Source organism: Marmota marmota, unplaced genomic scaffold (assembly GCF_001458135.2).
Source record: "Marmota marmota marmota unplaced genomic scaffold, marMar, whole genome shotgun sequence".
Classification (NCBI taxonomy): domain Eukaryota; kingdom Metazoa; phylum Chordata; class Mammalia; order Rodentia; family Sciuridae; genus Marmota; species Marmota marmota.
Genome location: NW_026000294.1, coordinates 1,762,842 through 1,779,072, shown reverse-complemented (window position 1 = coordinate 1,779,072; position 16,231 = coordinate 1,762,842). Strand labels below are relative to the sequence as shown.

At 42.1% G+C, this 16,231-nt stretch overlaps 1 protein-coding gene across 3 annotated transcripts; it reads right to left on the bottom strand.

Moving 5' to 3' along the window:
* Nucleotides 1–10,126: 10,126 nt before the first annotated feature.
* On the bottom strand, nt 10,127–15,875 carry Slc7a3 (solute carrier family 7 member 3). 3 transcript variants are annotated; one of them, XM_048797204.1, is made up of 13 exons: nt 15,726–15,873; nt 15,378–15,542; nt 14,301–14,700; nt 13,724–13,882; nt 13,334–13,511; nt 13,014–13,126; nt 12,660–12,882; nt 11,994–12,133; nt 11,802–11,904; nt 11,399–11,565; nt 11,087–11,241; nt 10,640–10,748; nt 10,127–10,502 (listed from the first exon to the last, which is right to left on the bottom strand). In XM_048797204.1, the coding sequence occupies exons 3-13, from the start codon at nt 14,668–14,670 to the stop codon at nt 10,372–10,374; spliced, it is 1,848 nt and encodes a 615-aa protein (XP_048653161.1). In that variant the 5' UTR covers nt 14,671–14,700; nt 15,378–15,542; nt 15,726–15,873; the 3' UTR covers nt 10,127–10,371. The 3 variants fall into 3 exon arrangements, with proteins under 3 accessions (XP_048653161.1, XP_048653162.1, XP_015357089.1); XM_048797205.1 differs by having other exon boundaries at nt 14,301–14,368; XM_015501603.2 differs by lacking the exon at nt 15,378–15,542 and having other exon boundaries at nt 15,726–15,875.
* Between the last annotated feature and the right edge of the window lie 356 nt (nt 15,876–16,231).

Genomic DNA, 16,231 nt, shown 5'->3' with positions numbered 1-16,231 from the left:
TCTTGTTAATAGAGTGGATTAAAAGAGAATAAGCAACCAAGAATGCAAATCAGTTAACAAGGTAGCATTACAAGTTGTTAAAAGCAGAAAAATATATTCAGAATAAACCTGCAACTATAGCAAAGAAAATTCTATAAACAAAAGTATTGCAATATAGGAACTATTAAAATCAGTGAGGAAAAGAATTATTCAAGAAAAAAAAAATGTGTTAACAACTGGATAGCCATTTATAATTAAAAATAAACCTCATTTCATATGCCAGAAGAAATTCTAGATTAATAAAAGATTAAATTAGGGCTGGGGATATGGCTCAAGCGGTAGCGCGCTCGCCTGGCATGCGTGCGGCCCGGGTTCGATCCTCAGCACCACATACAAACAAAAGATGTTGTGTCTGCCGAGAACTAAAAAATAAATATTAAAAATAAATTCTCTAAAAAAAAAATTAAATCATAAAATTCCTAAAAGAAAATAAGGGGTCATTATTTTATAAAACACAATGGTTAGATATAAGCATGATTTAAAAAGCAAAATCAAAAAGGAAAAATAATGATGTTTCAATACAGAAAAAAATCTGAATGACACTATAAAGTTAGAAGGCAAAACCACAGATTACAAAAAAAGATGTTTTTTAACATATGTAGCAGAGAGTTAGCATCTCTAACATAAAAGAGCTTCAAATTAAAAAGGAAAAGGCAAATACTCTTAGTAAATAAATGATTAAAGCACATAGTCAGACAATTTACAAAGAAAGAAACATAACAATAAATACATGAAAAGATTTTCAACCTAACCAGTAATCATAGAAATGCAAATTAAAGCAAGGTAAATTTGTCAGACTGGCAAAGATTAAGAAGATTAAAAAAAAACCCTCAGATTTGTCAGGATATACAAAACAGGCACTCTTGTTACACTGTTGATAAGAGCACACGTTATTGCAACTACTCTGGAAGGAAGGCAGTTTGGCAATATGTATTAAAATCTTGTGTGTGTGTGTGTGTGTGTGTGTGTGTGTGTTTTGCTGGACATCCAACCTAGCCCCAGCATGAAAGGACTGAGCTACACCACTGGCCTCTGTATCAAAATTTTAAACACAGGTTGGGGATGTAGCTCAGTGGTAGAGCATTTGTTTAGCATGCTCAAGGCCTGGGTTCAATCTCCAGTATCACAAAAAAATCTTGCCCAACAATTCTCCTTCTAGGAACTTGCCAAAAGGTGAAATTGGAAAAAAAAAATTGCAAAGAAAGTATGTTAGTCAGGTTTTCATAATTGTGACAAAATACCAGAGAAAACAACTTAAAGGATGAAAGATTTATGTGATTCAGGGTTTCAGATGTTTGAGTACAAGGTCAGCTGGCTCCATTGTTTCTATGCATATGGTGAGGTAGAACAACATGGCCCAAGGATACAGCAAAGTTACTCACCTCATGTCAACTGGGAAGGAGGGGGGGCAGGGAGAGAAGAAAAGGGGCCTGTGGCAAGCTATAACATTTAAGGACATGCCCCCAGTACCCTACTTCCTCTAAGTAAGTCCCACCCCCAAAAGTTTCTATCATCTCCCAATAATGTCATCAGATTATGAATCCATCAATGGATTAATCCACTGATTTAGGTTAAAACACTCATGATCCAATCACTTTCCCAAAGTCCCACCTCTGAAGATTATGGCATTAGAGACCAAGCCTTTAACATGTGAGCCTTTGGGGAACATTCCAGATCCAAACCATAGTAGAGAGATTAATGGAAATGTTCACTAAAGCATTGTAATATACCTAAATGTTCACCAATAGTGGACTAGTTATACAATTTATGGTACATTAAATAGAGTGGGATACTTATACAACCTCTAAACACTTTTTTTGGTAAAAAACAATATATAATTAACTGGGAAAATACCTACAACCTACTATTCAGTTTAAAAAAGAAAAAAGTTTACAGAGAGTAGACACTTAGGTAAAATTGCATGCATATTTGAACAAAAATGTCTGGAAGAATAGTTACCAAAATGTCAAAAATGTTTGCCTTTGAGTGCTAGAATTTGGGAGAATTATTACTTTATTTTATAGTGGTGGGGCCTCATGCATGCTAGGCAATTGCTCTGCCATTGAGCTAGAGCCCTAGCTTATTTTTTTTCTTTATATTTTTCAGTGTTTAATTTTTTTCTAAATGAACATATATTTTTGTCATTGGGGGAAAAAGAGAAGTTATGTTCATAAAAGAAAAAATCCACACAAAGATGAAGGGGTTTTTATCTGATGGGCATGTATTTTCCTCAATAAAGTATAAAGCAAAATCAACAACAGAGAGTAGGAGGGAATGATTCAAAGAATGTGAGTAAGGTAAGAAGGACTTGTTTCAAAGAGCAGGGTAATTAAGAGGAAAGGAAAATTTTTCAGTCATGTGGAGGAGGATCTAGTCAAGGTTGATTATCATTAACCTGCCCAGTTGTGTGATTGTCTACAAAAATCCTGAATTGCACAGGTTAAAATATGAAGAATATTCATGTTTGGATTCCTCTGAGGATGAAAGGGAACTCTGGAGTCTTGACTAGAGAGTTGGAGGTATTTGGAAAATAATACTAATGATAATATATTCAGGAATTTAGGTGGGTAAAGGAGCAAGCAAAGACTGGAGGGGAATGATAAAGAGAAAAGTGTGTGTGGGTAGTGGGGGTCAGTGAATTGGAGGTTTCATGAGGTCAAAGAATTGTTGTAGTGGGTTTACTTAACCGAGTGAGCTGGGGAAACTTGGCAAGTTGTAGCCAGAGAATGTGTTTGAATTAATTATTCCTGAAGTCTGCATTATGGTAATATTTAGGGTTTGACTATGTGACTAGATAGCTGACATGGGATTCTTTGAACCAAACCACAGAACCTTTCTTTCCTTCACATATTTGGACACTGTCATTCACGCACTTTTATTTTTTATAGACACACAATAATTGTACACATTCATAGGTACAGTGTGATAATTCGATACCTATATACAACATATAATGTCAGTCCTTGGAATAGAACTCAGGGCCTTATCAGTGCTAGGCAAGTGCTTTATCACTGAACTATACTCCCAGCTCACCATTTTTTTTTCTCTTGGGTACTGGGGATTGAACTCAGGGGCGCTCAACCACTGAGCCACATCCCCAGCCCTATTTTGATTTTATTTAGAGATAGAGTCTCACTTTTGCTGAGGTTGGCTTTGAACTCAGGATCCTCCTGCCTCAGCCTCCCAAGCCAGTGGGATTACAGGTATGCACCACTGCACCTAACCATTTTATTATTATTTTAATTTTTTTTTACTTGTAGATGGACACAATACCTTTATTTTATTTATTTATTTATTTTCATGTGGTGCTGAGGATCCAACCCAGTGCCTCATATTTGCTAGGTAAGTGCTCTAACACTGAGCCACAACTCCAGCCCTTATTATTTTTTAAAATGATACCTAAAAACAAAAAATGCTGGGTGTCACGAGCCATCTATGGGCTGTGTGTGAGCAGTATGAGGAGACTGGCTTGACATTGCTCCTTGATTGGTATGTGCGACATATGTGTGACTTTTCTCTCACTCCGACTCTGATCCCACACAGCACCTGAGATGGGTGTGGCTTTCCAAGATGTCAATCAACCTGCTGACGGCAAGACATCACCAAGCAAGACTCCACCCTTCGAAACCCAATCCCTTGCCTTATTTGGGTGGAATACTCTATGAATGGCTTTCCCCCGATAAATAGGGGGGTTTCAGGTGTGCTCTTTTTCTTGCCTCTTGCCTCCCGTGTTCCCCCTGCCCCCCAGCGTGGGAGTTGACACCTGAGGTGGCAGAGCGTTCCCTGACCCCCCCAAAAATGTGTTTTGTATTTGTGTGGGTTTTTTGGTTGCCAGCCTGGCCAGCTGGCGACAGTTGGGTGTGATGACTCTTGCCTATATAACCAGGGACTCAGGAGACAGGCCACAGGATCACAAGTTCAAGGCCTGCCTGGGCAACTTAGTGAGACCCTGTCTCAAGATATAAATAGAACTAGGAGCCAGGTGCCTGTAATCCCAGAGGCTCAGGAGACTGAGGCAGGAGGATTGCAAGTTCAAAGCCAGTCAGCAAAAGCAAGGTGCTAAGCAACTCAGTGAGAACCTGTTTCTAAATAAAATACAAAATAGAGCTGGGGATGTGCTCCTGAGTTCAATCTCTGTACCCCCCAAAAAAAGAACTGGGGATATGGGAATATATCTCAGTGGTAAAGCACCCTTGAATTTAATCACCAGTAGTCCCCCCAAATCCTACATATGAATGAGGGGGTACCACATGATTTAATTTTTTTTTAGTTGTTGATAGACATTTGTTTTATTTATTTATTTATTTTTATGTGGTGCTGAGGATCCAACCCAGTGCTTCACACATGCTAGGCAAGTACTCTATGACTGAGCCACAACCCCAGCCCCCACATGATGTTTTAACACACATATATTGTGTGTATTTTTTGGAAATCAAACCCAATTATGCTTTATCACTGAGCTACATCCCCAACCCTTTTTATTTATTTATTTATTTTATTTTGAGGCAGGGTCTCACTAAATTGCAGGAAGGCATATGAACTTGTAATCTTCCTGTCTCAGTTTCTAGAGTCACTGGTATTACAGGCATGAGCCACCAAACCTGGGTACATTGTATGTTTAATCAGCATAATCATATCTAGCTCCTCAAACATTCATCATTTCTTTATGGTGAAAACATTCAAATTCCTTTCTTCTAGCTTTTTGAAATATATAGTGCATTATCATTATGTATAGTCACCCTACTGTGCAATAGCACATTTATCATTTCTATGAATTGGAAACCTTTGAATTCCTCTCTACTAGTTCTTCATGAAATAATAAATTGTTGTAAGCTATATTTACCCCACTGTGCTATAGAATACTAGGACCTTATTCTTCCTATCTGACTGCATTTTTATACCCATTATCCAACCTTCCTTTATCCCCACTCCCATCCACATACTTCTTGGGTTCAGTAGGTGGCCCTGTAATTAATGACCTTCAAGAGTTTCACTGGAGCTGTGCACACTACTCAGGAGGTTGAGGCAGAAGGATTGCAAATTCAATGCCAGCCTCAACAATTTAGTGAGGACCCATCTCAAGATAAAAAATAATAATAATAATAAAAAGGGTGTAACTCAGTGGTAGATGCCTCTGGGTTCAATCCCTAGAATGAGAAAAAAAGTTTCTCAGGAACCTATCTTTTTTGTCTTATTTTTCCACTTCTTCAAAATCTCAGGTGCTGGGCAAAGTTGATTATAAGCTTTCCCATCTTGCTTTTATGCACAAGTGTCCTTCCTCCTGAAATGCCTTCCCCACAATTTCCGAACTGACACATTTTACTTATCCCTTAAGCCTGTTTAAAAGCTGTGGCATCCATGAAGACTTTCCAGAACTTCCTTTAGGGATTCCTCTGTGTGAATTCCTACGGTGCTTCAAGCATACCTCTCTGAGGACACTTATTACTTCCTATTTTGTGTCTTATCACTTAATTGGGTCAAGTTTATCTCTATCACCTCGAGGAGATCAAGATTACACCATAACTAAAGCAATTTTCTACTTCATCTTCAAGTCTGATGCCTGACCAATTATTCACTATTAATGTTAACTTCAGGTTTCCAAAGTGAGATATGTGATTATTTTAGGTGTTACGCAGTCATGTTTTAATAGCTAGATAATTATTTTAATTTTAATGTGTATTAGATAAATACTTCATTTACCATTTATGATAGTGGTCAAATATTTTCTTTTAAAGAATAATCCTAGTGCCTCAGGAGGCTGAGGCAGGAGGATCCTGAGTGCAGGGCCAGCCTCAGCAACTTAGTGAGGCGCTAAGCAACTCAGTGAGACCCTGTCTCTAAATAAAATATAAAAAGGGCTGGGGATGTGGCTCTTTGGTTAAGTGTCCCTGGGTTTGATACCTGGTTCCTAAATAAATAAATCTAAGAGAGTCAGGCACAACGGCTCACACCTGTAATTCCAGTGACTTTGGGAGGTTGAGGCAGGAGGATCACAAATTCAAAGCCATCCTCAGCAACTTAGCAAGACAATGTCTTAATATAAAAAATAAAAGGGCTGAGGGTGTAGCTCCGTGGTAGAACACCCCTGGATTCAATCCCCAGTGCCTCTAAAAAGCAAAAACAAAACCAGAAAACAATTTCCCCTCAACTCCCTCTAGCTAGTGCCTGAAATGCTAGCCTACAGCCATAGTCTACCTCTTCATGCTCTATTCACTCAACCCACCATGGCTTCCACCTCCACCACCTGATTCTTGAAATGATCAATTACATCCTAATTTATACAACCAATGAACCATGCTCTGTGCTTATCTTATTTAACCTGGCTCTCTAGGTAGCATTTGGCAATGTGCACTGTTCCTGAAAAGTTCTTTCCTCCCTAAACTTCTGCCTCACTCCAGTTGCTTTAGTCATTCTTTTTCCATCTCCTTTACTAAATCCTCCTCCTCTCTTAGTGTTCCCCTAATTTAATATTATCTATATTAATCTCCTAATATGATAATAATTAGAAAATAATTAAAAAGTAATGTTTATACCTAATTACAAAATAGGAAAATGACAGAAGGAAAATCAGAGGTTACTAGCTTTTTATATTTTTCAGGAAAAGAATTATGTATAAATACATCTTCTTTTGTTCTCTCACAAATATTCTACATCTCACTGTTTTGTTTGCACTTAACAGAGTGTCTTGAAGATATTTATTTATTTATTTATTATTGATATTGGAAATTGAACCCAGGAGCACTTTACCACTGAGCTACACTCCCAGTCTTTTTATTTTGAGATAAGGCCTCACTAAGTTGCTTAGAGTTTTGCTTAATTGCTGAGACTGGCCTAAAATTTACTATGATCCTGACTCAACCTACTGAGTCACTAGGATTGCAGGTGTGAACAGCCACACCCTGCTTGAAGATCTTTTTATACCACCTATTGACACATAATACTTTTTTTTTTTTTGGTACTAAGGATTGAACCCAGGGCATTGCCATGCTAGGCAAGTGCTTTGTCATTAAGCTACACATTAATGTATTTCAACTTATTAACTAGCTATTTGATGATGCACATTAGGTAGCTTCCAAGTTTTATGCTGCTATTAATAATGTCTCAGTTAGGCATTATGGATCATGCCTGTAATCTCAGTGACCTGGAAGCTGAGGTAGGAGGATCTCAGAGGCCAGCCTTGGCAACTTAGTGAGACTCTCAGCAACTTAGTGAAACCCTGTCTCAAAATAAAGAATAAAAAGGACTGGTGATGTCGCTCAGTGGAAAAGTACCCCGGGTTCAATCCCCAGTAGTACTGCTGCTAGTACTACTACTACTACTAATGATAATAATAACAATAATAATAAATGTTTCAGTAGGAGTTGGGTATGTAGCTCATCAGTAAAGCACATGTTTTGCATGCATAAAATCCTGGGTTCCATCCCTGGCACCAAAAATTTCTCTCAGTAAATATTCTTATAGATATGTAATTTAAAAATTCTTATAAGTGGAATTTCAGATCAAGAGGAATGTGTTACTAATTCTTATATCAAAGTACCCTCCACAACAGCTATAAGCATATCTAACCCTATCATGCATGAAAGTGTTTACCATCAATTTTTCAATGTCTAGACCTTAATGTGTTTTACCAGTCTGTAGAGTAAGGACTGAGATCTCACAGTTGTTTTGATTTAAAATTCCTTAATTTTAAATTAAAGAGTTGAATATCTTATATTTGCTTTACAATTCTTTTTAATATTTTTTAGTTGTATACATTTATTTATTTTTATGTGGTGCTGAGGATTGAACCCGGTGCCTCACACATTTCAGGCAAGCGCTCTACCACTGAGCTACAACCCCAGCCCCTTACATTTATTTTATGAAAACTATATATCCTTCAATCATTTTTCTATCAGTGTTTCTGTTTTTCTTTCTTTCTTTGCTACTGGGGATTGAAGCTAGGGACACATTACCACTGAGCTACACTCCTAACCCTTTTGTCTTTTGAGACAGGGTCTTGCTAAATTGCCTTTGATTCTGATCCTCATAACTCAGCTTCCTCAGTCACTGGGACTACAGGCTTGCACCACTGTTGATCTTATTAATTTGTAAGGTCTCTTTGTGTTTAAAGAAAAATATTCAACTTGTGTTGCGAGTAGTTTTCTTTTTGTTTAGGGGTTTTTGTTTGTTTGTTTGCTTTCTTTGGTCCCACACAGTTTTCATCACATATTATATGTTCTCCCATGATGACTCCTACACTCCCACATCCACACCTCCAAAACTCCTGAAGTATTTTGCCCAAGTGACCACAATGTCCTCCTAAATCCTTGTTATGTTACACAATGGTTAAAGAGCATAAGCTGCAGTTCAGACAAAACAGGGGTTTTTTGTTTTATTTATTTATTTTTTGCTTTGCTTTGCTTTGCAGTGCTGGGGTCAGAACCCAGAGCCTCATGTATGCTAGGCAAACACTCTACCACTGAATAGAACATTCATCCCCCAAACTTGATTTGTAAACAGGCCCTGATCTTTCAAAGTTATGTGATTGAGAGCATATTTCTTACCTAAAACTTGTTCCCTCTTCTATAAAAAATAATTATAACAGCTACTTCATAGGAAAGGACAACATGAAATTGTGTGCATAATAACTAGCATATGAGTCAGTAAGTGGTAGCCATTATCTCCCTGCTCTAGCTTCCTTCAACCTCTTCCAAGCCACCCTCCTCGCTGTTATTCAAATTAACAAATTCAACTGTCACTCTACTGGGAATTTTTGTGATTTCCTACCTCTTTTCCCCACACACATACCATTTACAAGATAACATGTGATCACCTCAGGAAAGTATACAAGGTCATTCAAATGGTCTGTTAATTTTCACAACCCCATACATCTTAACCTCTAACTACATTAAAACTGTATGTCATAGCCCAAGAATAATCAGTTTTTCCATATTTCTATGGTTTTCTGCATACCATTCACTGACAGTCAAGCTCTCCCCACCCACACTCACTTTTTTGACAATACTAGGGACTGAACCAGGCAGCTCTCTACCACTGAGCTACATCCTCAGTCTCTTTTGTTTATTTGGTATCAGGGATTGAACCCAAGAGTGCTTAAACACTGAACCACATTCCAAGCCCATTTTATTTTTTGAGATAGGGTATTGCTAAGTTGATTAGTACCTCACTAAATTACTGAGGCTTGTCTTGAACTTGCAATCCTCCTGCCTGCCCCCCACCCCAGTCGCTGGGATTACAGGCATGCACCACCCTGCCCAGCTCCAGCCCTTTATTGTTTTGAGGCAAATTCTTGTTAAATTGACCAGACTGGCCTCAAACTTCTGATCCTTCTGCTTTAGCTTGGATTATAGGCATGCACTTGGCTCTCTGTGCTTTTAACACTAAACACTTACCCCTGCCCCAGGTCAAATAATCATTTTGTATTTATGTATACCTGCTTGTCCCCCCCACTAGATTGTGAGTTCCTTGAAGGCAGAGACTATGTTTTATTCATGTCTGTATCACCAGCTCCCAGCATAGGGTCTAACATTTCATATGTTTGTTGGATAAATGGATTAATGAATGGTTCATAGTCTGAGCAGAGCTGACCTCTATTCCCCTATGATTTCTTTAGCAATCAGTACCCTTGTATATATACAGTCCTTTACCAAAACCCCTTCTGTCCACCCCTCCTCCCAGCAGTGTCAAGCACCCAGCCAAAATTTCTGTTGCCCAGGCAGTCACAGGAGTCTGGGACTGGTCCAACTAGAAGTGGTGGAACAGAAGACAATGGACTCAGTGTAGGCCCTAACCAATGCCAGTGTTGAGATCAGAGTCCACCCCCAAATCTCAGCAACAAGTATTGCTATCTACTTATCCAGAGCTTAATCTTTAGTGTAGCAAGGGAGAAAACATATCTTAAGTGTAATTAGACTGGGGTGCTGCTTATACTACCCCCAAGCCCCAATCTACAAGCACACCCAGGCATAGCAAAACATTTTGTAGTGATTTGAGAAAAGACAAGGGACATTTCTCTGAAGCCCTCCAGTCTTTAAGCGAGGCTCTACATATCATCTCTAGCAAAGAACAACACCATTTCTTTTTTCAATATTTTTACCATTTCTTTTAATAATATTTTTTAAAGCCAGTAAGCAACTACAAAGACCATTTAAAAGTAGACAAGTAAAAAAAATATGAGAAACAGCAAAGACACATCCTTCACTCCACAATAAATACAGAGCTGTATTAGTAACCCCCACCAACATTATATGGGAGGGTTGGCTCTCCATGGGATCAAGAGTACTCTCCATTATTGTGCAGGGGGGGACCAGCCAGCACTTGGTTGTAATTATGTCAAAATTGGTGGACACATGAATTGCTGAGATCAAGGTCTACAGTTTTGGCCCTTGATTTGCATATGGGTTGGTCAGGCTTAACTTCTTCCAGGCTGTGCTGGATTCCATAGCTGAAGTAGATAGCAAACCCTAGTGGGTAAAGGTAGCTGTGAGGTGGGGCAGCAGTGATCTGTAAAGGTTTAACATGTCTCCTACTGGAGATAAGAAAGGGACAGGAGTTGGGATAGGACATCCAAAAGGCTTACTCTCCCCAAGTGGATACTTACCAATCAGCATCCAGACCCCAAATCGGGCCCAGGTACCAGCTGTCATCTGCATCATAAGGTAAACATTCACAAAGATGCTCACTAGTGGGAGGAAAGGCACAGCAGGCACCTAGAAACAAAGGAAATTTTCCTTTTCACATGTGACAATGTGAGCTAAAAAGAGACCTCTATTTTTCTCAGGGCAAAAAAGGCCGAGTTTAGCCGCTACTCAGGCACTGTATTTCAGTGGCCTCTCATTTATATGGGACTCCCAGAATACATAAAGTTTGGGGAAATAGAACTGGAAAGAAACTACTGGGAGGAAGCAAAAGAAGTCTTTGGCCTAGGTACCTCCTATATCTTCCCTTTCATGCCCAATTTAAGTATATCTAGAGACCTTGGACCACAGGCATCTCATGCTTATTCACCCAAGATAGGTTGGTGAGGACGGAGGGAGAGGTCATTTACCTTAAAGTGAAGGGGACTGGAGTTCTGTGGCTGTCTACAGATAACCATAGTCGTTCCAGTAATAAGCAACAGAAGCAGTACAACCACTGCCACCCACACTGGGTCTCCAGAAAGCAGTGGAAATGGCACCAGGCAAAGGACAGTCAGCAGTAGAGCTTCAAAGGTCAAGTTGAGAGACATCAAAACCAATTCTTGTGATCAACATGACAAGATATCAGGCACCCCATTCCGAGGGTCACCCTCTTTCTACCACCAAATGTCATGACATATTGTCTACCCCAAAGTCACCCAAAGAGAAATTCCACTGCTCACCAAGTAATGAGGAACAAACATAAACAACTTGGCCAGAGAGTGGAGTAGGGTCAGAATTGAGTGGGCAAAACAGTGCCTGGAGGGTCAGTTTCTCTGCTTCAGGAACCTTCTCCTCCTGCAACTCCACTTCCTCTTCCCCAGGCTTCATTTCCTGGTCAGGCTGATACCTGAGGCAAGATTAAGAAAGCAGTTTTAAAAACAACTCTTAACCACTTCACCATCTTCTCCCAGGCAACTTTACCTTCACATTACCATTAAGAATAAGAAGCTCTTTTTGACAGTCAGATACCCAAAGTCATAAAGGAAAGTCAGGATGACCAAGGTGCAAGAGAAAGGAGTAGATCCCTATCCTTCCTTAAGAATAAAATCCCAAATCACAGTATACAGAGAAACGGAGTCCTACCTGAGGATGAGAACACAAATGGACACCAGGGAGTAAGCAAGCAGGGTCCCAATTGACATGAGGTCCACAAGATCAGTGAGTTCAAAGAGGAATGCCATGAATGCTAAAATTGATGGGCAGAAGACAAAGAAGTGAGAGATGGGAATAATGAAGTTAAAGGAACTAGTGAAACAACTAAGGATTTTTTCCTACCTGCAATAATGCCAGAGACCACAGTGGCCATGATGGGGGTATGAGTGCCGGTGTGGATCCTAGCCAGGACACGGAATAGGAGACCATCCTCTGCCATTGCATAGATCACCCGAGGCATGGGGAACATAGAGCCCAAGAGGCTGCATTAAAGAATGCCCAGAATGACATGAGTTGACTTGGGTCATCTCTTCCCAAACCTACATGTTTAATATTTTCCCACCTTTCTTTTGCAGCTCTTTTAATGGATATTCTCTGGTACTAAATGCCATGATCTGAGACTTTGGTCAGAGGAAAACAAGCAATTGGTGTTTTGGGGGTTTTGGGTTTTTTTTAAGACTTGGGATTGAACCTGGAGGTACTATACTGAGGTACATACGTGCCCAGTCCCTTTAACTTTTTATTTTTTAAAATATTTTTTTAGTTGTCAATGAACTTTATTTTATTTATATGCAGTGCTGAGAATTAAATCCAATGCCTCATTCATGCTAGGCAAGCACTCTACCACTGAGCCACAATCCCAGCTCTAACTTTTTATTTTGAGACAGAGTCTCACTATGTTTCCAAGGCTGGCTTCAAATTTAGGATTCTCCTGCCTCAGCCTTCCAAATCACTGGGATTACAGGTGTGCAGCATGGTGCCCAGCTGAAACAAACATTTGATACTAACCTCGTAGAAAGAGCACAGAGGGAGCCAACAGCCACAACATAGCGGGCAGGAGCCCATCCAACATGGAGAAAAGCCTCAGGCAAAGGGCTTTCAGGCTGGAGTTGGTAGTAAGGCATCATGAGGGTGAGTGCCGAAGAGACACCAAAGTACGCCAAAAAGCAGACAAACAGTGAGATCACAATGCTCATGGGGATGGAACGCTGTGGATTCTGGGCCTCTTCCCCTGCAGGAAAGGGCACAGCACAAAAATTTTGATCCAGGGAAACAGGTTCACTCCTCTACCACCCTCATTATGCATGCAGCCTGAGCACACATAGCATCCAAGCCCCAGCAAGAATGCAATGATCCTGTTACCGGTGGTAGCAATACAGTCGAAACCAACAAACGCATAGAAACAGGTAGCAGCTCCCCGGAGAATCCCCTGGATGCCAAATGGCACAAATCCTCCAGAGCCCAGAGGGCCCAAGCTAGAGTAGAAGAAGGAATGGAAAAGGTAAGGGTGATGTTCAGCCAACTCCATACCTTTTCTCTAACGCCAAACTACTTGGCTAAGTTTTCCAAGGCCAGGCCTCCCATGCTTCCCCACCCTCATCAAGAATCCCTCAGCATGGATCTGCTTACTCCTCATTCTGACCCCAGCACTGCAGCTCTGAAGAAGAGTAAAACTCTCTAACCTATTGGTGTCATTGAGTCCAGCCTTGGTCAATTCATAGTCTTCTTCATTGAGCCTCCAGTTGTGTAGGTCTCCCTTAATGAAGCCAGAGACGATGATAAAACCAAGAACCAAAAGGTTCACCCCTGTGAACACTTTGGTAACCAGGGCTGATTCACTAGCCCCCAGAGCCAGCAATCCTGTGGGAGAAATTCAATCAGGACCTTGAGAAAGGAAGATCCCTCAGTCCAAGCTTTCTTTTCCTGCCTCTATGGGGCTGACTCATTCCTTCCCAGCTTCTCTACCTCCAGGCCATTATCCCCTTCACCTAGCCCTTCCCAGTCCCAGCCCTAGCCCCTAGGCTAAGCCCCACCCAGCCCCTCCCCCCATCAACATCTGCCCCTTGCCTCACCAGTGAGCAGCAACACAAGGCCCAAAGCAAAGAAATCTGGATATTCTGCAAGGAAATGGGGCACATGCAGTGAGATGGACCCCTTTAGAGTCTGAGAGATGTGGTTCCCAATCAGGTTGTCAAAAGCAGAGCTCCAGGCACGGGCCACACTGGCTGTACCTGGTAGAGCAGAGGGAGAAACACCGGGTCAAATTCCCTCCCTCCCCCACACTAGTCTCACATAAATAACTGTCATAACCCATTATCACCTAAACTTTACTGGTTTTCTTTTTTTTCAATTGAATCCAGAGCCTTGGTGCCAGAGGTGCACACACATGCTCTACCACTGATTTATATTCACAGCCCTATAATTACTTTTTAAGAACCAAAACCAGTCACTTAATGAAGGAAACTTTGCCAGGTGAATAGAACAATTTCTCCATACCTCTGACCCTCCCAGACCCCCACCAACACACATTTAGCCCTATTGAGGTCCTGTGAATAAAAAAGAATTCAAGGGCTTCACCATTCAACGCAAATTTTCTGATCCAAAGCCCCTTTGCTGGCTGTGAAGTTCCCTCCCTGCCCAGTCTCTCACCAATGACGTAGGAGAGGATGAGATTCCAGCCAGTGGTGAAGGCCCAGAGTTCACCAACGGTGACATAGCTGTAGAGATAAGCAGAACCAGAACGGGGAACCCGGGCACCAAACTCGGCATAGCACAGCCCAGCCAACACAGAAGACAGAGCAGCCACCAAAAAGGAGATCACAATAGATGGTCCTGCTTTATCTTTGGCGACCTCACCAGCCAGGACATATACACCTGCACCCAATGTGCTGCCCACACCCAGGGCCACTAAGTCCAGAGTGCTCAGGCATCTGGCAAGGCGAGTCTCATTCATGCCTGGCTCCAGTGTACGTCTCCGTACCAGCTTTCGACCAAATCTGCGAAGTGCCTGCCACAGCATTCTAGTTGGAATTGAAGAGGATACTAGGATCTGGTGAAAAACAAGACAAAAGCCCTTCAATAGGGCTCATTATCCCTAAGCTCTAAAAGTGAATTCCAAAACTCACTCCGCCAAGCAAAAGAGCTATGGGAGGGAAAGGGGCACAGGAGGGGGGGGACTGAAGGGACAAAGGCAAGTCACTCTACCTCTAACCTCAGTTACTTCATATGGAAGTAGGCATTAAAATAATGCAAGTAGGGATTACAATACCTCACAAGGTTTGTGGAAGGACTAATTTCAGAAGAAGCACGTGAAAGCCCCTAGTAATAAAGTGGCTGGCACCTATTAAGTGCTCAGACACTATTGGGTTTCTTCTTTCACTAGCCAGGAACCTACAAGATTTATCCTAGACCCCAATGCAGGAACCCTGCTTCCTGGCCTGAGGCTCCTTGGGAATTAAACACAACTCAACTCGGGAGAGGCCAGCAATTCCAGGGAGAGCCCCCTTTTCATAGCCATGCACCTTTCAGTACTAGCCCCCAAGACTCCAGAGACATGGACCCCAGGCCTCCCAGGAGATGGGTCCGACCTCAGTTACAGATTTTAAAAAGTGAGCACTGGCTCAGTTCCATGCCTCCTCACCGAGCCCACCCCGCTCAATTGGCGCTGCCTTCGCCCAAGGGAGTAAGCAAATGTTCCCCCACTTCCTCTCGCAGGGCTAAGCTGACCTGTGAGCATCAACAGCGAGGCGGGGCTTCGACATCTAAGATTTGGAGACTCGCCCCGGGAGGGGCCCCAGAGCAGCCCGAGATTTCTTGCACTTCCCACTTGGCGGAGATCTGGGGTCCCGACCGTTGCCCCCTGACTCAGCTCCCAGATTTTTGGGCTTCCATCTAGAAATGGTTTGGGATTGGGGTCGATATTGGGAGCCCTAACTCCCGGGGCCGGGGTCTCGCCAGCAACAGGTCACAGTGGCGTTGATGCAACTGCATGTGATGGTTGCCTGAGAGAATCCTAGGTATGCCGAGACCCTCGCCGTCCCCCCTTCAACACACGTGTCGTTCCCGGAGGCTTACCAGAGAGCTGTGACTAGCACAGGGAGCTGAGAATCTCCAGTCAGGTTGGAAAGGCTGACTTAAACCGAGTTGGGTTTGAGCTGCCGACTTCAGCCGCTCTCGCTTCAAAGCTGCTGCTTAGGGTCGTTGCGCGCCAAGCGCCCCTTATATTAACAGGAGGCGGAGTCAGTAACGTCATGGGATCCCACCCCCAATCCTCCTCCCTACACACAACACACACACACACACACATGCGCGCGCACATAAATACACACACACACACACACACACACACACACACTTGGCTTTGCAAAAGGGATTGCGTGGGGTCTGAGACTACTTCCCACCCTCAACAGCAAACCTGGTGTGGTGGGGAGCAGAAAAGGGGGAAGGGCAGCCTTTCCCCACTGCCACACTGTTCGTCAGAGCAGGACAATAAGAGGCTTCCTGCCCAGAGACCCCCTGTGATTTTTTACCTTTGTGCTTTCCTAGTCAGAATCGGTGATCCTGGGGGATGGGAGACTCGT

Excerpts from the sequence above, each read along its gene's own strand:
- Slc7a3 (XM_015501603.2), bottom strand. The coding sequence starts at position 14,670 with ATGCTGTGGCAGGCACTTCGCAGATTTGGTCGAAAGCTGGTACGGAGA. Across the intron at positions 12,134-12,659 it reads CTCTGTGCTCTTTCTACGAG|CCTCTTGGGCTCTATGTTCC; the intron begins GTTAGTATCAAA and ends TCTTTAATGCAG. Across the intron at positions 10,503-10,639 it reads TGGGGTCTGGATGCTGATTG|GGTTTGCTATCTACTTCAGC; the intron begins GTAAGTATCCAC and ends TTTACCCACTAG.